General features: G+C 37.2%; 1 protein-coding gene and 1 long non-coding RNA gene across 4 annotated transcripts; both read right to left on the bottom strand.

The window, feature by feature from the left end:
* Positions 1 to 442: 442 nt before the first annotated feature.
* On the bottom strand, positions 443 to 7,364 carry LOC135781815 (uncharacterized). The gene is made up of 6 exons (XM_065292384.2): positions 7,093 to 7,364; positions 5,111 to 5,266; positions 4,113 to 4,259; positions 3,114 to 3,284; positions 2,714 to 2,875; positions 443 to 2,236 (listed from the first exon to the last, which is right to left on the bottom strand). The coding sequence occupies exons 1-6, from the start codon at positions 7,220 to 7,222 to the stop codon at positions 2,166 to 2,168; spliced, it is 837 nt and encodes a 278-aa protein (XP_065148456.1). The 5' UTR covers positions 7,223 to 7,364; the 3' UTR covers positions 443 to 2,165.
* A 501-nt stretch (positions 7,365 to 7,865) lies between these two features.
* LOC135764918 (uncharacterized) lies at positions 7,866 to 20,956 on the bottom strand. 3 transcript variants are annotated; one of them, XR_012335833.1, is made up of 10 exons: positions 20,450 to 20,956; positions 19,516 to 20,302; positions 19,273 to 19,375; positions 12,290 to 12,400; positions 12,083 to 12,186; positions 10,640 to 11,040; positions 9,598 to 9,725; positions 9,416 to 9,517; positions 9,231 to 9,289; positions 7,866 to 8,161 (listed from the first exon to the last, which is right to left on the bottom strand). It is a non-coding gene; the product is annotated as an uncharacterized lncRNA (long non-coding RNA). The 3 variants fall into 3 exon arrangements; XR_012335831.1 differs by having other exon boundaries at positions 19,273 to 20,302; positions 20,450 to 20,955; XR_012335832.1 differs by having other exon boundaries at positions 9,598 to 9,713; positions 19,273 to 20,302; positions 20,450 to 20,955.
* Positions 20,957 to 23,255: the final 2,299 nt, after the last annotated feature.

Raw genomic sequence — 23,255 nt, 5'->3', positions numbered from 1 at the left:
AAATTAAAGCATACAATAAAGAGCAGATCATAATGTATTGCTACAACTCCTTGAAATGCATATCATAAACAGGATTACTAACTAAAGATCTGACTTTGGACAGAGCGCAGCTCTCTGCACGTGCATGAGATTGAGAGAGGCGATAGTTTGCCTCAGCTCGCATGAATCGCATAAAACTGAACAAATACTTAAGGATTACTACTTTTGTTTATGTTTAGACTTCAGACAGATGCTAGATCACGAGCACGTGAGACAGAGAGAAGCACAGCTGCTTATGATGCGCTGGGTTATTTCAGATGCTAGGAGTCCAGGACGCGTGCATTAAGTGCATGTGCGTGCAAGAAGGAATCTTCTCTCTACAAGCTCTCCCACGTAGTGAAGCCCACAACCCCCCCCCCACCCCATGCGAGGAAAAGCACACAATGTGCATGTTCATGTGAAACTATAATAATAATAATAATAATAATAATAATAATAATAATAATAATAATAATAGGCATAGCATTTTTTTGTCTTAAAAAAAGAAGTAAAAATTGAGAAACGAATCGTGACACCCCTAAAATGCATGTATTACAAAACTGGACAGAGATTTGAAAAATAAGGAGAGAAACAGTTGACAAGGGAAAAAAATAAAGCCAACAATAAAGGTCAGAACACAATAACATTATACTCACGATCACCATCGCTTGACCGCAGGCTAGATGAACCTGACCATTCAGCTGCTTCTTGGAAAGCTGTTATGTCCAAAGATGATGAACCAGACTGGCAATAGTCTGGTTCCACAATCTCGCCGGCTCGAGTCCGAAGGGACTATACTGCCTGTGTTTCTCACGAGATGGGTGCAGGTTACACAAACCTGACTGACTAATCAGCATGATCGGTTGAGCATGACGCCCGTGGTCCGTAGACCACATTTAAGATCATCCTCTTCTTGGAAAGGCATGTTTCCAAGGAAAAGAGCTCGCCGGCTCGAGTCCGAAGGGACTATACTGCCTGTGTTTCTTACGAGCTCGTGCAGGTTACACAAACCTGACTGACTAATAAGCATGATCGGTTGAGCATGACGCCCGTGGCAGACAAACCACATTTAAGATCATCCTCTTCTTGGAACGGGCATGTTTCCAAGGAAAAGAGCTCGCCGGCTCGAGTCCGAAGGGACTATACTGCCTGTGTTTCTTACGAGCTCGTGCAGGTTACACAAACCTGACTGACTAATAAGCATGATCGGTTGAGCATGACGCCCGTGGCAGACAAACCACATTTAAGATCATCCTCTTCTTGGAACGGGCATGTTTCCAAGGAAAAGAGCTCGCCGGCTCGAGTCCGAAGGGACTATACTGCCAGTGTTTTATCACGAGCTCGGTGCAGGTAAGAAGAACCCGACTTAAAATCAGCTGATCTGCCGGAGCACATGGGCGATGGTCGAATGGACCATATGATCAGCTGCTTCTTGGAAAGCTGATATATCCAAGGAATGACGAACCTGACCGGCAATAGGGTGGTTCTTAAAAACCCGTTTGCTTAAGACCAGAACCGTTCTACACATCAGCTTCATCTATACGGGCACCTGAGGATCAAAATGGCTCCACTATATCCTCATTTCCACAGCAACAGCAAGCTTTTTTGATAGCCTGCAATGCTCTGCGCAAGAAAGCACGGATTTTCTTCCGGCTTTTTGGTTTTGGTTCTAAAAGACAAAAATAGAAAAGATGAACAACAGATGTTACCACCAGATTAGAGCCCGATCGATAGGGGTTTTTTGGAAACCCATAAATTAATAACACTGGGAAATATATATACAGTCATGTTTATTAATTTATTATATCGATATTTGATGCCACAATATGGATTCTTGTAACGCACGAAGACAGACAATGATCAATCAGCATATCAATTTATTGTCCCACCCTTATTCCTGATCAGAGATCTGTAATTCAAATCTCACTAGCCAATGGGATTAAAGTATGGTTAAGTCCTGCCCACACGAGAGATTTGTGCCAGAATGGCGAATGTAAATTTCTAAACCTTAAAAGAAAACCTTGCTTAGAAAACAGTTAAGACATAATGTGAAACCCGTGTTAGATTTTTGCCTTTGAGTTGTTTTCTTTCGTTCTCATTTTACGTTTGTTTGTTTAATTTAAACAATACTTTTTGGGGTGTCATTATTATGGTGTAATACACTGACCTGGTAAGCTTCTCTCCTCTTCATCTAAAGTCGCTGCAGATGTAGACACAACTGGAAAGATCGGACACAAAGAAGACATTATAAACTTCTCTAAAATCTAACACATTGTTACTTTATAGTTATTATGGTATTGTGAAAAACATTATAAAACCTATTACATAAAAATGTCATACATGTTAATGTTACATGTGTGTTATTCCACAGTTTATTCTTATTGTAAAATTTGGAAAAATTTGTGTTGTAAATTTATATAAATTTATATATATATATATATATATACACACACACACATATTTAATGTGTCATTATAATAGTGTAACAGTGGCTCTCAACTCTGTTCCTCAAGGCCCACTGCTCAGCACATTTTGTATGTCTCTATCATCTGACACAATCAGTTCAGTTCATTGAGATCTCTACTAATGAGCCGATGATTTGAATCATGTGTGTTAAATAAGGGAGACAAACAAAATGTGCAGAGCAGTGGGCCTCCAGGCAAAACCTTGAGAACCACTGGTGTAACAAACTGACCTGCAGGGACCCACTCTTCATCGTCAATTGCCCCGGGAAGGACAAACCTTGTTTCGCAAGCTGCGGGTGCAGAGACGCACAACCTCCGTTGTGAATCTCGTTCACCGCAGCTTGTTACTTCTTTCCCCTGAGCTGGTGTAGACATGGCAGTCTGTCTACCAGCTGGACAGAACAGACAAAAAAAGACATTATAAACTTCTCTGAAATCTAACACATTGTTACTATTGTAACATTATAAAACCCATGACATAATTTTTAATATATGCTAGTGTTATACATTTGTGTTATTCCACACTGTTATTGCGTTTATTCTTCTTGTAAAATGTGGAAAAATAAATAGACTGAGTATTTTAAAATTATATATATTTAATGTGTCATTATAACAGTGTAAGAGACTGACCTGCAGGGACCAACTCATCATCATTAACTATCCCCGGAGGGACAGCCCACATTTCGAAAGCTGCGGGGGCAGAGACGCACAACTTCAGTTGAGCATCTCGCTCCCCACTGCTTTCAACGAGACTTACGAGCCCCTCAGCTGATGAACCCGTGATCTTATCTCGTTCATCAGCTGCACAGACCGGACACAAAGAACACATTTTAAACTTCTTAATACAGTAACAATGTGTTAGATCTCAGTTACTGTGGTATTTTCACAAACATTGTAATAATAGTAATAACAAAAATTTATCACATAAGACATGTATGTGTACCAGTGGTGGCCAGTGACTTCTTTTTCGAGGGCGAACAATGCGAACATGTATTTAGTCCGTCATATATTCGGCACGTCATGTGAACCTATGTGCATCACGCGTCATGTCAAAATACGTGTCTGCTGCAGACGCTTCAAAGGCGTTTGCCAGATACTCGATTAATGTCATTTGTAATCAGAGTTTAGTTTTAAGTTGGTGTCTTGCGAGTATTTTGTGAACGTAAGCGTCTCTTTGTCATAAACCCTTTCGATGCATGTGCAGCAGGCACGTATTTTGAAATGACGCATGATGCACATAGGTTTACATGACGCAACAAACACACATTTTGACATGACGAGCAACACAAGACACACGGAACACATATTTCGGATTTGTGCCCCTCGGAAGAGAAGTCACCGCCCGCTACTTATGCATAAACACAATGTTTTATACATCATCACTATTATTAAATTAATAAACTATGTGAACCATATTTTATTTAATTTAAAAACTTCACATGAAAAACATAATTACATAATACATACAAATGTAAACACCAAAAATACCAAACACCGCCCTCATGCTATGCTAGACCCAAGACAAGTACACAGTAACTTAATGTATGTTTTACTATCTATATAATAAGTTAATGTGTCAAATGTTTTTCATTAAATTTGAGGTTTCATAATAATGATGTGCTGACTGACCTTCAGGGCCACACCAATCTTTCAAAATCTGTAGAAGGGCCCAACGTGCCTCCTCATCCGAGTTTAAACGGGCCCTTCGTGAGGCTTCCATTCTAGTCATGGACATCCTGAGCCTCTCAGTTGATGTAAGCTTTTTCTGTCTAACACCTGGACAGATCAGACATAAAAAACACATTAACAGTTAACATGGTATTTTCACATTGTGGATAAATAGTTGAAGAATTTTATAACTGGCACTTTTTTAATGCAAATGACAGAAGTGGAAAGGGCGCAAGGCTGCGGGAAGCTGACAAATGAGTGTTTATAACATCAGAACACGTTAACAACAAGTTAGCATAGCGTTTATCTGCTTATAGTTACAAGCCTCCATTTAACGGACATAAAACAATGTGCTGTCACTTTAAACCCAGTGTCCTGATCACTATGAATGATTTTTGTGTTCTTATTAGCAGGCCCGGATAAACACAATGTAGTGTTTGCCCTTGAAAGTCACCATGAACCGGAAGTAGTGATGGTCTTGTAACTCTGTATGCATTTATTGCATGTCATTATGCACAATTGATCAAACTTTCACAATAGTTATGAACCAAAGAATCATGCAAACCTCCTTCACTAATTCTAGGCATAAGATCGTTTAAAAGACTCAATTTACAACAAAAGGTACAGAATATGAGCAAAATATAGATGTCCTTCAAATTAGCCATATACATTTCCTATGCTGATCTTAGGTCCGCAGCAGCTAACTATAGTTAGGATTGATTTACACACTGTAATGTCCTTACATTAATGCACCACTAGATGGCACTCAAGCTTCGTGAGCTAGATAAACGTGTGGTGTGTTAAAAGAAGAAAGTCAGTCCTCTTTTCGAGGTTATGAGTGAGATTTATTAAAGTGTGTTTGACTTCATGAGGGGCTACGTAGACCCATCAAACAATGAGCTGAATGTATGGTGACACAAAATGAGGCGTCGTGCAAACCACTGGTGTAACAAACTGACCTGCAGGGACCCCCTCATCTGCTTTCCCCAGAAGGATAAACATTTTGGGATAATATGAGGGTGGAGCGTAGGCCAACTCCCGGTATGTATCTCGTACATACCAGCCTTTTGGCCCCTGCGCTGGTCTAGTAGACATGCTCTCAGTCCATCTACCAACTGGACAGAACAGACAAAAAGAAGACATTATAAACTTCTCTGAAATCTAACACATTGTTACTTTGTTACATTATAAAACCTGTTACATAATATTTAATATATGCTAGTGTTATATATTTGTGTTATTCCACACTGTTATTGCGTTTATTCTTATTGTAAAATGTGGAAAAATATATAGAATGAGTGTTTTAAAATTATATATATTAATGTGTCATTATAATAGTGTAAAGAGACTCATCATCATTAACTGTCCCCGGAGGGACAGCCCACATTTCTAAAGCTGCGGGGGCAGAGACGCACAACCTCCGTTGAGCATCTCGCTCCCCACTGTACACGCTGTAATGTCCTTACATTAATGCACCACTAGATGGCACTCAAGCTTCGTGAGTTAGATGAACGTGTGGTGCGATAAAAGAGGAAAGTCAGTCCTCTTCTCGAGGTTATGAGTGAGATTTATTAAAGTTGTGTTTGGGCTACGTAGACCCATTAAAGAATGAACTGTATGGTGACACAAAATGAGGCGTCGTGCAAATAGCAGTAAAAAAACAGGTCGCGCATTTCGTTTTTTTTTTTTGCCCCGTGCCCCCCCTCCCTTTAAAATAGCCATTCACCTAAACCAAAACTCCGGTGACGTCATTTAATCTTACCACCGATCCCATATATATTTTCATTAGTTCATGCTCAAATATCAAAACAAAGCGCATAACACGGTTCAAAAAAATAATACATTGACGAGAACATCATGGAAGCACTTTGACAAATAAATATGTTTGACAATATCGTCAGTTATTGCGTTTGACAGAAACCGCACCAGACAAAAGCACGCGCGCGACGAGTCCAAAGATAAATCACACTCTGCTTTGTTCATAACAAAACAAATCAGACAAAATAAGGAACGCGTAACATTATAAAATGTAAAGTTTACCTTATTATGACCCTGATTTCATAATTTAGAGACATTATTGAATTAATAACTTAAGTAATGCGTCGAATAATTCATTCACATTCAGTAATGCTAATTAATGCGTCGGTTTCTAAACTTGGAAAAGTTATTACCTCACCTCTGCCATATGATGGCGGGAGGGTCGTGTAAAGAAACAGACATTCGCATCAACCCGTATTTGAAATAGACACAGTTCATATTAAATCAACTACAACAAAACGCCTCATGCATACGAGTCTTTAATTCCACCAACAATACAGGCATATAGCAACGTTCGTCTGTATAGCGCAAAGTAAAGCTACTGAACTTAATTTCCACATAAAGCACCTTAAGTTTTTCCCTTAAGTATGACACTTAAGGGGTAAATTCCCCTTAACTACTGTAAGAGAATAATTAAAGTGTTTTGCATATAATCCCTTAAATGGTTCGCTTAGGTAAAGGTAATCGTAAAGTGTTTCATGACAGCGACCCCGGTTTGTTGTTATAAAATACTATTGTTGCCATGGAGACGCAACAGAAAAAACTTAAGGGTTTTTCTGCAACACCCTTAATTTTAAAGGAAACATAAGGGTGAAATTAAGGGAAAATTACACTTAAGGTGCTTTATGCAACCGGGCAGAAGGTTAATGAGTTAAAGGTAGTTATCCTTCGTAGGTCGCATTTGTAGGCTGCATACGTCATCTAAACCGTCTTTTTGCAGAATATTAACAATTATAAGGTTGGCTATTATTTTCAGTTAATCTTAAATTGTTGTAATATGTTTACGACTTTCGAATGCAATGCTCAGTTAACTTAAATAAACCAGACATGTGCAGCCTGCATATGCGACCTTCGTAAGCTGCAACCTTCGGATGGAGAAAAGGCGTAAATAATATTTACTGACCTGAATGGCTCAATTCCACATCCGGTTCAGCCCGCGGACGGGCGAAGGTTACCCGAGAACCTGAAGGGGCAGAATTCTGCTTTCGCAGAATACCACCCCTGCTGGTCTCGAGATCCTTCAAATCAGACATGATGTTGAAAATGTCTTTAAAAGTCTATTAAATAACTGTCAGCTGTTGCTTGACTAGTCGTTTGAAAGACTTAAGGTAATCGTTTGGTTTTTGATGTCTTTAAAGTCAGGAGAGTAGTAGTGGTGGTTTTCAATAGCTTTCGCTTAGAGATTCACCAGTGTGTGAAGTGAACACGTCAGGGCAGGCCTTTTATATGTTCGGTGACGTCAAACGTTCCATTCGCTTGGCCAATGAGAGACAAATAATTTAAATATAGAACACACACTGTGTACTCGTCTGTATGACAACAAATCATTTGTTATGACGACAGAACATTTATGACGTCTTTGTGTCAATCTTAATCAACTACGTTAAAATATCTTATGTATTATAATATTATGTAAATATTTACATCTATTCATTTCTTTTATATTAAAATACATTTAGATAACCTTCTATGTAAATATATGGTTTTATATTGCAATATATGACCATATATATTTCTTTCTAGTACTTGTCAACATATTATTTTGTTGTTATAAGTAAATCTATTTAAAAATGTATGTGAAAGCCCCTCTAGTATATTTCACATACAGTGTAAACAAATTTCCCACAAATAAAAACCACTCAACACACAGCTTTTGTAAATAATTTAATTTGACCGAAATTTTTATCACACTGCCCCAATAAATCAGTGGGCACTGAAATCAGATTTTACAAACAATGGGGTATACATTTATGCACATAATATATATGTTAAGCACATATATAGTATATCCATTAACTGCACATTAACAACATGAATCCAGCCAGCAACAAATACTAGACTTCAGATATAAAATCAAAGCATAAATTTGGATTGGGGGCAGGCTTATGTCTCCTTTCTCTTTGCCATCTCAGAGTTCATAGCCTATCATAACTGTCCAACAGTTTCCACCTTATGATGTTTTATGAAAGCATCTGCAAAAGAACACAAAAGAGAAGTTAACTTGAAAACATTTAGATTAATCAGTGGTTACTAAGCTGATACTAGTTAATCTGTACCTACGGACAAAAAAAATCCATCAATATATAATAATAATATATTTATATATTATAATAATAAGTATTTACTTCACATTTATATAGGGCAGTAATTCTTAAAGTGTGGTCCCAAACCCCCCAGTGGTCTGCCAAAAGATGACCTAAACTAGGCAAGTGTTTATACAAAATTGTCAATTATTTAAAAAGATTTTTAATGCCCTTGTGAAACTGTGATATCAGTTCTTGCCATTCTGTTTTAATAACGTAAAAATGGATCGGTGGCTAAACCAAAGAGGAGAAAAAAAAAGATCAAGCGTCAACTGAAAGCAGCTAAAATCCACATATCTGTTAGTTCTGTAATTTCAGTGATTTTGGAAATTAAGGGGAACATTTTTTTTCAGCATTTTATTGTTACCATAGTTACAACCATAGACTTCATATACCCACCACCTCAGTTTTAAACTAATGGCTCTTTGGAATGACATTAAGTGGGACCTAGGCTGTTATGTTTAATTGCAGTTTTTTCACATGTGCAGTTTGTTGTTCATATTAAGCTGCAACTCATTTCACATTTACTTTTTGTAATGAAATAAAATTAATATAATAATTTCTGAACATATCATTGCACTTGTGTTTAAAAAATTAGTTTTTGACTTGAAACAGTTTCATATTACACTTTTGTTGTTGTTTTGGAGGCGTGTTAGAGTGGGATTCTGTTAGTTGGTCCTTAGAAAAAAATCTGAAGATAAAGTGGTCCTTGTGCTGAAAAAGTTTGAGAAACACTGATATAGGGCTAGGTATCATTAAAACATTTTCAATGCAGTAGAAAATGCACGCTCTGAGGGTGTGGATGATGCTTGCACACAGAGATACCCTGTAGCCATATCAAAAACAGCATTGGCCTTGTCCTTCATGTCACACCACCAGGGTTACTGGACTCGCTGAGAACTGAGGAGATGGAAGTAATCTGTAGTGCCTTATCAGTGCTGGTGGTCTCTTTTCTTACTTTATTTCCATGTTCTCTACAGCAAACAGCTTCTCGAGGGCAGAGAGCTTTGGCCTCTTCTGTGAACAAATAGGTCAGGAAATAAAGAAAAATATAAATCACTATTGAGGTACATGCAAACATGCAGTTCATTTTGCACTAATAATTAAATGGGGAAAAAACAGAATGCCTTTATATTTTCTTACCACTGTTTCACTGGCAGATGCACAGATGTCTTCATCAGATATGCAGTCATCTTGGTCTTCTGCTCTCTCTTTAAGCCCCTGATTCATCTGCTGGCCCTGAGCCTGTATGGAATAGAATATGAGGGTCATGTATATTGATATCGACAATCGAAGAGAAGTAGATAACTAATAATGGTTAACACCTGTTCATTTATATCAGCTCCTCCTCCAGTCTGTACCACACTTCATCTGACACTTTTGACTTGAATCTGGCATCCAACGCTGTGCCCTCCTCCAAAAACTGTCTGACGCTGTCAACCTGCAAGTAAGACTAAAACATAGTATGAGTCCCTAAATAATCCTAATTAAAAACAAGTGAGAATATGATTACACTGAACACCTGGTATCTGTTTGAGAGGTCATTCCAGATAGTGTCCTTAAAGGAGGGGTTTAACGCCATTTCATGCATTTTGACTTATTGACATCGTTTAAAAGTTGTAATCCTCAGGCTAAACTAATGCATAATGTCAAAAAAGCCATTGAGCATGTGACAAGAGTATTTCTGGGCCAATGGCTGCATCTGACTGTAAGCCAAGGTTATGTAAAAAACAGTTTTTATTTAAGCTTTATTTACTTTGATGTATCAGCTGTTGGATTAGAATTCAAAGGCTGTGTGTACTCATAACTCTTTAGCTCCGCCCACTGTACGCCTTCAAGAGATCATCTTTTCCGGAAAAAAAAACCTGGAAAAGGTGTTCTGTCTTTTATGAATCTGACAACACGAAAGACTCTTTGGAAATATGAAGGATGAAATACTACTCTATAGATAACCAAGATTAACATGGGAGTGGCAGAAATCGTGTGTGTTATGTGATCTTTAATGGTCTTTGTGAAGGAGTTCTCATCATTAACTGTAAAGTGGTGACAGCCAATAAGACCAGAATTGTGTGTGTTCCCATAGCTCTGATGGGAGAGGGCTCAATTTCCAAGAAAAATGTATGGATTGAAAACTTGATGTGACAACAAAAGGTTAGGACTGAAATGATCTGGCTTTGACTAGGTACATTTACGCATTTGGCGGATGCTTATCCAAAATGGCCTATGGTGAATTATAAGGTATACATTTTTATCACCATGTGTGTTCCCTGGGTTCGAACACTTGTCCTTTTGCACTGCTAATGCAATGTTTTACCACTAAGCTCTACAGATACAATTAATGATTTTGTATATAAATGTTATACAGACCTGAAAGCCAGAAACCATGTCTGGAGTGAGCTTGTGCTTGTGTCCCAAGTCTCCTGCTTCTTTAGCTTTGATGAAATAGGATCTTTCCATCTTCGTCATGATCAGTCCTTCCCAATCCTGGTCCTCAAGTACCCCTTTCCAGAAAGTTGTAGATGTCTCCTTATTTAAAACAACCAATCAGCCTCCTTCCAGAATGGTTAACTGGTCTCCCTAACAAGCTGTTGAGTTGAATCAAGTGTTTTAAATAAGGAGTCATATAAAACTTTCTAGGAGGGGGTACTCAAGGACCAGGATTTAGAAACACTGCTCTAGATGAAAGTTTAGGTGGATCTGGCATCCGACATCATAACGATCCTTTTAGCCACTTCTTTACTGGCTCTGTGAAACTTCTCCTCCACCATCTGAGAACCCAAAGTTTAAGTCAGCATAACAGCGTAATGAAAGACTTTCAGCATTTGACATCAACGTACTGCGAGACCACACTTCACCATATGCTCTTAATTCGCTCTCATAGTATTTGTATTTAATAAGATCGCCCTGCGTAGGGTCTTGTTTTTATTCATAGATAAAAAAATGTATAGCGGCTGGTTCTCAAACTGATCTGTCAAGAAAACCATGCACGAACGAGAGACACATGCACGCAGAAAAGAGTCCTCGTGAGCGCACCTCTGCAGTGTTGCGTGCAAAGGCTCGGAGGACACATTATGGTAAAAAATCATAATCCTAATTATTTTAAAGGATTACTTAATGGTTGTAAAAACGTGCATTTATACACACATACAATTCAATGCATTTGTGTAGTGTTGTTGCAGAAGGCTACACGTGTCAAAGCAGTGGTATATTTCACCCAAAAATCTCACCTGTACTGACTATCATGTTGTTACAAACCTGTATCAATTTGTTCGTACTGATAAACACGAATTAAGATATTTCGAGAAATGTTCATAATCAAACCATTCACGAGCCCCATTCACTTCCATAGTATTATTTTATCCTACTATAGAAGTGAATGGGTTTCACAAATTGTTGATTACGGACATTTCTCAAAATATCTTCATTCGTGTTCATCAGAAAAATGTATACAGGTTTGTAACAACCTGAGATTGAGTAAATGATGACAGAATTTTCATTTGTGGGTGAACTGTCCCGTTATACATGAGGGACTGTTTTGCTTTAGCTCGCTTGAAATGCATATATCTTTAACAAACATAAACAAGATTACTACCTAGTGATAGGACTTTGGACAGATGCGAGAGCACAAAGTGATGTACATGTGGTCTAAACATAGAGAAACTTAATTCACCAATCCTTTTTCAAATACTCAAATATTTCAATGAAGTAAATTTTGGATAAAGACTTTTGTTTTCTTGTAGCTCGAATGGAAGAACAGAGCATTGCATTAGCAGTAAAAATGACATGGGTTTAATCTGTGTGTTAGATTACATTTAAGAGCATCGCTCCTTCCCCGCCTGATGTTCTGCAGTTTTTCCTCCTCAAGACAATCACTGCCATGTTTTAACCACTCCTTAACAGTCTCAGGTTTTGTGCTTAAAGAAACCAAACAGTTAACACACACATTCAAATAATTAATTCAAGGTTAAATGTAGATCAATTACTTAACCCAAAAATGAAAGACAGAACCGTTCTTACACTCAAGATCCCTGTAAGTCTGGTCACCAGAGCATCTTTTAGAAGATAAGGTGCTTGACTTTCCTGTACTAGATAACTTTCATGACTCCTGGGTAACGCATTTTTCCAAACCTGTGATAAGAACATAGAGAACTCATTAAAAAGACATTTGTTAGGAAATTTAAGTTTTATAAAAATACTATATTTTAGCTCCCCAAGATGGAGGCATCTCAATCACTTTCTGTTCTTCAGTATCATCCTTTACAGGGAAAAATAGGTGGTTACTTATAAGCAAACTGAGCAAAAATATCAGACAAATATCAGAATTTTGTTAAAGGTCAATTAATACTTAGAAAAAGTCAGTTTTCTTTTTTCTTCACACTGAAAGTGAGAGCGCATCTGTGGGTGGAGCTACAAACCAAATACTGTATTTTCCGGACCGTAAGTAGCTCCGGAGTATAAGTCACATCAGTCAAAAATGTGTTTTGAAAAGTCCCACTGGACTATATGTTGCGTTTATTTAGAAAATGATTTCCAAATGATTTCACATCACCCGCTGCTGCTATCTCCTCCTCGCGTACCTTAAAGCTTGGTTGTACTCGCGTTGCTGACATGCTGCTCTTGCTCTCAGCTGTTGTTGCTGTGCGTTAGGAAACGTAAATGCACCATACGTCATCACGTCGCTATATCATTGATATGACATTTTTTATCATGTAAAAAATTATAACGGCATTATCGTGAACGGTATGCTATGGCACACCCCTACCGACTAGCTCGATTCTAGTGACAGCAGTGGCCGTTCACCCCTCACTCAAGTGCAGAAGTTTAAGGCTTAATATAATTTAAACAGATTAGTTAGAAAAAAATTCAACCCCCTCACAGTTGTCATGAAGGGCAAAATTAGCTGTACAGACCAAAAACACTTTTTGTACCAGGCTGTAAAGTTGGCCATTTTTCAGAATGGAGGTCTATTGACTCCCTTTTGGAGCCAGCCTCAAGCGGCCAATCGATGAATTGCAGTTTAAGTCACTTCCGTATTGGCTTCATCAGAGAGATCGGAAGGTTGCCCCTAGCTCCAGGCTGCGTCCGAAAACTCTAAATTGCTGCCTTCTGAGGCAGCTTTCCAAGGCAGGAAGGCATCAAGGCATGTCGGAATTCAATGTTAGGGTTACTTCCTGTCTCCTGAGATACCTATGCGTGGGCGTACAATAAGAATGTGATTGGTCGAGTCTGGTCAAGTTCGAAAAAATAAAATGGCGGCCAAGGAAGCGACTTAATTTACACTTGATCATTGTTCGATCCATTTATCCCCGTACTATTGCTGTGAATCCTTACGACCGCGTCCCCTAAAATGGCCGCCGCTACCCAGAATGCAATGCGAGCTAAAATTTTATCCCGAAACCGTGTGAGAATAAAACTTTATTAAAAATGCTGTTGTTATCATTTATAATTGTATTTGACAACAACACAAACTAAATATATACAAATATGTAATTATATAGTGCATTTCTGCATCTGCAGTTTAATTTAATATGACAAAGCTAATCTGTCCGTATAAATCCAAGCAATTTTGGTGCGGGGATGTCGCGTCATCTGCTTACTCACCGCAAAATGCTGTATATAACGTCATTTTGTTTGTTTGTTTGTATCTATGTATGTTGTTGTTGTGATTCGTTTTCATACATAATGAAACGTTTTTATTTTCTGAGCAAACAAGATGGTGGCCCCCGGGGACTTGGTGCCCAAAGCAAACTGTGTTTTGATGCTTGTCAGAGTCATGTTAATAAAAAACGGAGTAAGTTACATACCTTTGAATTGAAATATGACCCTCAGTCGCAGGCCTTGAGAAAATACTCCTACATAGCAAGGCACACGCAATTGACCCCATTTCTCACGCTCTTACGACCAAATCCATTTTTTCACGCAGGCTCGTGCCCACCATTAAGATCCCCGTGGTGTGTTATAGCAATCACTATTGGAATAATAACGGCCTAATATATAATTGTAAATACTGTGCAACGCCTATTTCTATGTCTGCCTCAATCAGCAGTCTACTTGTCAAAAGCAAAATGATGCGATAGCCAATCAAATCAAAGAAGGTGGAGTTGTTTACAGTAGCCGGAGCGCGAGCTACAAACTACAGAGCGAGTACACGTCTGCGCGATGTTTCTGATTGTTAGCGGTGGTGAAAGTGCAACACACGATGTAAGTAACTAAACCAGTTAGATTTAAGGGTTTCAAGCGTACCTTTACTTTTTACTGAGAAGAACCACCTCACCACTTCTCATGTTGCTTGTATTTTACCGTAAAGAATTAAAGGGGCTGCGCAGACCGTTCCGACCGTTGTCAGACCATTATGACATCAGAGTACCGCGAGAGTATGTCGCAATGTTAAAAAATGGTCCGCCTTTACCATTTCTCTCGCGGTACTCTGACGTCATAAGCCGGCACGGTCTGCGCAGCACCATATAAACAGGGGCGATTCCAGGATTTTATAAATGGGGGGGCACAGGGGGGACCAAGAACCAGTCAGGGGGGGCCAATCAAAAAATTCAAATGAAAATAAATACTGGTTTAGAAAATATTAAGCATGGTTCTTGTGCAATGCCACGTGCTCTAATATAGATGGTATTAATTTTTTGTATTTTGCGTGGATTAAACAACAGTTCTGTTCCAGAATAGTTCACTTTAAATAAATTGTCATAATTTACTCATCCTAAAGTTATTTCACACCTGTATGAGTTTTTCTTCTGCTGAACACAAAATAAAATATTTTGAAGAATCTTAGTAGCCAGAAAGTTGATGAACCCCATTGACTGCATGTTATTTTGTTCCTACATATAAAGTCAATGGAATCCATCAACTGATTTTGGTTACAGACATTCTTAACTCTTTTCTTTTTTGTGTTCAGCAGAAGAAAGAAACTCATACAGGTTTGAAACAAGTTTATGTATATGACCATTTAAATTAAGTGAACTGTTCCTTTAAGTACATTGCGTGTAGCTGGTATTAGTTAACATTCTGACATATCAGGATTTTGTTTTTCTACTCTGTCTGATCTGACTTTCATTGTTTATTAGCCTATATTGTATTTTAACACAACTGAATGCTATTTTTTACATATTATCTGTTCTGTTGTCAGACAACAAGAAAGAGTTTAAGCTAGTGACTAACACGACCCAATAACACCTCGTGTTTAATCCAACCAGCTGTTACTTTATACTGCTAAAATCCTAATTTAAATGTGACATTGTCTGATACAATTTACATTGAAGAGCTGATACGAGGTGATTTCGGATTACCTGTGTGTCTCATGCAAGGTTGCTCTTCTCATCGGATTGTGTTTATGAGCGCTTTTAATTTTAAATGCGAGTGATAGTTTTATTGTAGATCGCGCATAGCAATTCAGCGCAAATTCAAAAATATCAGAGAATACTGTTAAGCGTGCGCGCGCATACCGCACCATAGGGAGGGAGAGAGAGAGCTCGTACACAGAGAACTGGTGTTTGTGTGTGTGGGGGAAAACACTAACCTTTCGTTAAGTCATAACACTCGATCAACCGTATTCTCTGTCAGTAACATCTGTTGGCTGTTAACTTTTACGTGAAAAGACAACAGAGGAACCCAGGTGGAAACACCGCCAACTTTTAACTCCTTCACTCAGTTTTAGAGAGGCACTGTCGAGGTTCCGCACGCAGCAGTGAGAAAGCGTGCACGCGAGAGAGAGAGAGAGAGAGGCGCTGCTGAGCGCTTGCAAAAGCACATGAAGCCGTTTTAAATAGTAAAATAAAATGTAAATGGTAATCATGGAAAATCTTTTTTATTTGTGCCAGTGTTGAGTCTGTGGCGGCTGTTGAGTCTGTGGCGGGGCGCCCTCCTTCTCGTTTGCACGAGTCTCAAATCAAACAGTGATTGACAACTGGTCCAATTGTGCGGTGGGTGTCGTGGTGTCTTTTTCCTCTTGTTTTAAAAACGCGCAACTACTGTGCTCGCTTCGCCTTCGCGTTCGAGCGAGTCAATTCCCTTGTGAAAAAAAAGTGTGCTTAAGTGTACTTTTATAAAGTGTACTTATTACATAAATAATACACTTTAAGTATATACACTTAAGTGTGAATTAAATGCAATCTTTTCGGCGCACTGAATGCACATTAAGTGTAATTAATTTAACATATATCATATATTAAGTTGAAATAAAATGTAATAAGTTGCCATTAAGAGTGATTTTTTGGAACAACTTAATTGGTACTTTATTACAACTTTATATCTACTTTCATAATTGCTTCGTGTTTTTAAAATATACTTAAAGTGCACTACACAATATAAAGACATGAAATTAATGTGATTTAAAATGCAATTTAATGTCTGTTAACAATACTCTTAAGTGTGAATTAAATGCAATCTTTTCGGCGCACTGAATGCACATTAAGTGTAATTAATTTCACATATATCATATATTAAGTTGAAATAAAATGTAATAAGTTGCCATTAAGAGTGATTTTTTGGAACAACTTAATTGGTACTTTATTACAACTTTATATCTACTTTCATAATTGCTTCTAGTGTTTTTAGAATATACTTAACTCTTTCACCGCCAGCGTTTTTAAAAAAAGTTGCCAGCCAGCGCCAGCGTTTTTCATGATTTTCACCAAAGTTTAATGCCTTCCAGAAAATGTTCTTCTTTAAATATATAAACATACAATATACCAAATGAAAGAACAGACCCTCTGCTTTCAAACAAAAAAAACCGTTTCATCCTACCTTTAGTGGTTCTTTTGCAATCAGCTTTTGAATATGGGTAGGTTTAATGCAAAAACACCATATTTTGAGCAAAAAGCAAAAATAATTCCATATTTGTGACGGACTTTTCATAGAGATCCCATTCAGAGCGATCTTTAAAACAGACATGGACATGCAGCAGCTTGCCATAGGGCAATACTTCCGGTTTTAAAAAGTTGCGGAAGGGCGCCACCTGGTGGATAATAGGTATTGCGGAAAGACGGAAAATCTCGTCATTGGCGGGGAAGCGTTTTCTCTTAATTGACGAGATATCTCGTCAATGGCGGGGAAAGAGTTAAAGTGCACTGTTCAATCTACTGTCAGGCAATTAATGTGAAATTAAAAATAAGTTAATGTATATTAACAGTACATTTAATTACTCATTAAATGTAATGTTTCAAATACAAGTTTGCCAAATAAATTCCAATATATAAAATTAAATGCAATTAGTTGAACTGGGATTTCAGTGCAGTGAAGTGATTTCATTGCATCTTTCTACAGTATGTACTTTAACTACTTCTATTGTATGTGAAATATGGTTATGTACTTCTCAAAATACTGAAAAACAAATCTAGTTAATTAAATATGTATTCATTTCAGTTTAATGCATTGCAAACAAACAAAAACCACAATGCTTACACTGACAATAAAACAGTTTGGTAGTCAAATTATGAATCAGATTTTTTGTTTTGCAAAAGTACATTTAATAAATTAATTATGAGTTGTATATGTCCAAACAAAATAAAACTCATTTTAATATTTTTAAATTGGAATCAAACAAACAACTATCAATATTGAATAATGACATCCCTTAGAAAAAAATAAACTCAGTTATAATTTTTTTTACATTTTAACAGACAACTAAAAAAGAACTGCATGAACTTTAAATTAACAAGTCTTTGGTAGGTCACATCAGTCTAATGATCATTTATTAAATGTGTTTAGAAATATTGCCATGAAAGTGTACTTTCTTTATGTAGCGGGTATTAACTCACTTACTTATGGACCAGGCATAATAATAAGATCAGAAGGGTGCACCGTACGAAGGAGGAGGTAGCAGTGATAGTGAGCAACAAGCAGAGACAGAAGGTAAGTTGATTAATAAATTATTTTACTTTGAGTATTGAGAAACCTCTCTTTTTCTTTCCTTAATCACAAAAAAAAAAATAGTAAACAACAATGAAAATACAATTAAAGGACAAGTTCGGTATTTTAGACTTAAAGCCCTGTTTTCAGATTGTTTATGGTCAAATAGAATGGTTTTGACTGAAATTTCGACATTTTCGGCTGCCCTGAGAATTTTCGCGTGTTTGTGTTTCAGCTCAGACCTCTACAATGGGTTTATAGGTGCACTGGAACAATACTTCCTAAAATGCATTAAACTTTCGTTTACAAAGACGTGAAACTCACCGAGTGGTCAGGGGTGTTCACTGATATGCTCACACAAAAATCGCTGCAAAAGATGCTTTCCAACAGCTGTTTTAGCATTCGTTGTTAACTTGTGGACCTATTTCCCCAAACGCCTCACACCCGTACATTCTTCCGCTTAGAGCTTGAATAATAAACACTCCAGCCCAGGTGGTGGCGCTAATCCGCCTTTGCCAATTGCAAGAATAGAAAGTTCCCGGCGCGGAGTAATACCGTACCTCACAGGACGTCTGATACAGTCAATGGAGTTGGTAAAAACTACGATAAAACCTGTTGGAATGCGTCTTTTGGAGCGATTTTTGTGTGAGCATACCAGTGAACACCCCTGACCACTCGGTGAGTTTCACGTCTTTGTAAACGAAAGTTTAATGCATTTTAGGAAGGATTGTTCCAGTGCACCTATAAACCCATTGTAGAAGTCTGAGCTGAAACACAAACACGCGAAAATTCTCAGGGCAGCCGAAAATGTCGAAATTTCAGTCAAAACCATTCTATTTGACCATAAACAATCTGAAAACAGGGCTTTAAGTCTAAAATACCGAACTTGTCCTTTAACTATATATACTATGGGTTCACCCTCTAAATTACTTCTCATTTACAGAAATCACAGTCACAATCAATGTACAAAGATGGTACAAATTATATATGTAACACACTGAAATCAGTATTCAAGTTCAAAGTTCTTATCATTTGGAGTATTGGTCAGTCTTAAATTATCAGAATTGTGCTTCTGAAATGTTTCAGTTCAATAAAGTAAACAAACAAAATAAGGAAACAGTTTCTGAAATGTATCCTCTTACTTGTCTGAAGAAAAATATTTAAAATAGAAAATTGTCCTTTCCTCTAGATTCGTGATCCAATCAGGTCGAAATGGGAGGCTCGCCATCAATTAGGAAAATCCAGCTCAAGGAATGTTCATACGAAAGGAAAAAACATTCAATATTGTGTATCAATAATGATTAACAATTATACATAATACAGGAAACAAATAAAATACATACATAAGTGCCATCATCATAATAAATGACAATTTAGACAAATACCTGTCCATTCACGTGTTTCTCTCTCTTTTTGTCTTTCACAGGCACGTGCAACCAAAATGGCGTCAGCGAACAGCAGTGAACACAACGCACCATCAGGGGGGCAGGGTTTCATATTTTATTGAAGCAGCCCTGGGCACGGCCATTAGCTAGCGGACCCCCACCTGCTCTTAGCATTCCATTGACTCCCATTCATTTTGGCGTCACTTTGACAGTGAATAACTTTACATCTGAGGCGTTTAAAGACTCAATTTGTGCATCAATTATTTCTAAAGAAACACGAAAATGTATAAAAGGCTCCATTACCTTGTATCTTACGTTATGGCCCAGTAGAAGCAGTTTTAGTAAAACTATGCTAACGATTGCGTCATAACCACGCGACTCTCTGTCGCACAGTAGAGAAATTACCGTATGGACAGGAGGAGAAGCGCATGTAGAACATGGCGTACTGGCGTTAAACTTTAAAATAAATAAATACTATGCAAAACGACAAAGTAATTAATCAGAATAGTAAATATACTTAATACAAAATGTACTCCTGTTCACGCTCGCCGTTTCTGCAAGATTCGGTGGGTGATTCAGATTTCTCTTGGCACAGCTATTAGAAGACTTACAATTCTCAGACAGGTTGCCCACGTCACCAAGCTCAGTTTGAGTCTGCGCAGTACGCTCGACCCCCCGGAAGTGTGAGCTTCTAAATGGCTTCACTTGTCTCCGTTGAATCCAACGGGGTCGCTGTGTCCATTTCTTTTACTGTCTATGCGCACCATGTGGTTTTACATAAATCACACTGCAATGAACAATCCAACCCATATAACATCACAATATAACACTATTTTGTCTCGTATGGATTAAACAAATAAAATGATATGACATTTAAAGTGTTGACATTCGTTTTTATGGCTAATTATAACATTGGTAGTTATAACAAACTCACCAGGTCAAAATGAAAGCTCAAAAAGTGCTCAATCCACACAATCACGCTGTATCATTGAATATATGCAAGTTAAATTCTGATCTCTTCAGTTTATATGAACTTAAGAGTCATATTTAATCAAATTAAACACTCTCGCGTTAGATCGAGTGTCTATGTCGCTCTGCATCTCTCCTCTGAACTGAGACGCGAGCCGAAAGCAAAAAAAGGGGCGGAGCTTACAATTAAACACTCCGATTGGTTTACTCATTTCAGATTTATAATTCAGATTGAATTATTCACATGTATTTCCTCATTTATAAAATAAATGTAGATGTATGAATAGTCTCTATTATATTTAAGCACACTTTTAAAATAATAATATTTAATTATTTAACCAGGGTTACATTTAAGTAAAACTAAATTAGACAAAGTGCATTTTTAAAAAGTGTAATTAGGTATGTTAAGAAATATTGTGATGAAAGTGTACTTACTATAAGTTAAGCTTAATTAGACAGTATTAAAAAGTGCATTTTTAAAAGTCCACTTAAGTGTGTTTATAAATATTATGTTGAAAGTGTACTTAATATAATTTAAAATTAATTAGATATTATTACAAAGTGCATTTTTAAAAAGTGTCCTTAAGTGTGTTAGTGAAATATTATTATGAAAGTGTACTTAATAAAAGTTGAAATTAATTAGATATTATTACAAAGTGCATTTTTAAAAGTGCACTTAAGTGTGTTTATAAATATTATAATGAAAGTGTACTTACTATAATTTAAAATTAATTAGATATTATTACAAAGTGCATTTTTAAAAAGTGTCCTTAAGTGTGTTAGTGAAATATTATTATGAAAGTGTACTTACTAAAAGTTGAAATTAATTAGATATTATTACAAAGTGCATTTTTAAAAGTGCACTGAAGTGTGTTTATAAATATTATAATGAAAGTGTACTTACTATAAGTTCAAATTAATTAGATATTATTACAAAGTGCATTTTTAAAAGTGCACTTAAGTGTGTTTATAAATATTATGATGAAAGTGTACTTTCTTTAAATTAAGCTTAATTAGACATTATTAAAAAGTACATTTTTAAAAGTGCACTTAAGTGTGTTTATAAATATTATGATGAAAGTGTACTTAATATAAGTTAAAATTAAATACATATTCTTACAAAGTGCAGTTGTAAAAAGTGCACTTAAGTGTGTTAATAAATAGTGTCATTAAAGTGTATTCAATTTAATTACGCTTAAGTGGTCTTTAATTTATATTAATTTATATTTTTAGCAAGTGCACTTCTCAAAAAGTATACTTTTATTATTTTAAGTACACAAAAAGTATGCTTTCAATACACTTAAGTACGCTAATTTTTCACAAGGGAAATCAAACAGTGATTGACAACTGGTCCAATGGTATGGTGGGTGTCTGACAACTGGTCCAATGGTGTGATGGGTGTCATGGTATCTCTTTCCTCCTGTTTTAAAAACGAGCAACTACTCTGCTCGCTTCGTCTTCGCGTTCGCACGAGTCTCAAATCAAACAGTGATTGACAGCTCTCTGGTCCAATGGTGCGGTGGGAATTTTCAGGTTGACAGTAAATCTAGCTGGCCCAATGAGATTGGAGGGGGGGCACCAGGGGGGGCCAATCATATTCCAAGGGGGGGCGGTGCCACCCCATGCCCCCCCTCTAGACACGCCCCTGCATATAAAGCGTCAAGGTCTAGATAAAAAGCAGGCCTTTCCATATTCCACGCACGCAGATACCCTAAAAAAAACTGCAGATTTAACCTCTTAATTAAAAATAAATATAACTCTGTCATTTTTTTGGTCTAGATAGAAGCCTAATCTTGGGTCTTGTTTTAAATGAGACAACTTGAGGTTTGTCACTGAAGTATCACTGCTGGAGGTTTTTTTATCACTGCTGGAGGTGAAAATATTAAACAGAGGACATTTTATAGCAGTTTAAATATATTTTAATATTAAAAAATAATGCAATGCACAATCATTTTATAAAAAAAAAGATAAAAATGTTAATGTTTCACAAAATAAATAATGTAAACATGAAACAATAAGTCTCAAGTAGTTTGATAAAAATGTAAAATTAAAATCACAAAAAAAAAAAAATGTGGTTTGTGTCACTTTTTTAAGAGATAGTTTGGCCAAAAATGATATTAAATCCATGTTTTACTCACCCCCAAGCCGTCCGAGATGCATATGTCGAACACATGTTCAGTTATTTTAGAAACTGTCTTAAGGGGGTCGCACACTGGACGCGCAGCTCAGCGCCGCATCGAGTCGCGTCTAGGACAATTCAGAGGTAAACCGGAGTGCACATTAAATAGCGCAAGCATTGAAGATGGGTTGAGGCTGGGTCGTCCAACATGAAAATTTTCCAGAAGCACACAGCCAGAATAACCGAGGGGCTCTGTAAGAAGGATATCAAGTTTCTGGCATGGCATAGCCAGTCTCCAGACCTAAACCCAATAGAGAATCTTTAGAGGGAATTCAAACTCCGTGTTTCTCAGTGACAGGCCAGAAACCTGACTGATCTAAAGAAGATCTGTGTGGAGGAGTGGGCCAAAATCCCTCCTGCAGTGTGTGCAAATCTGGTGAAAAACTACAGGAAACGTTGACCTCTGTAATTGCAAACAAAGGCTACTGTACCAAATATTAACATTCATTTTCTAAGGTGTTCAAATGCTTATTTGCAGCTGTATCATACAAATAAACAGTTAAAAAATCATACATTTTGATTTCTGGATTTTTTTTGTTGATTATGTCTCTCACAGTGGACATGATGCACCTACGATGACAATTTCAGACCC

Source organism: Paramisgurnus dabryanus, chromosome 23, assembly GCF_030506205.2.
Source record: "Paramisgurnus dabryanus chromosome 23, PD_genome_1.1, whole genome shotgun sequence".
In the NCBI taxonomy this organism is placed as follows: Eukaryota; Metazoa; Chordata; class Actinopteri; order Cypriniformes; family Cobitidae; genus Paramisgurnus; species Paramisgurnus dabryanus.
This window is presented reverse-complemented; position numbering and strand designations above follow the sequence as displayed.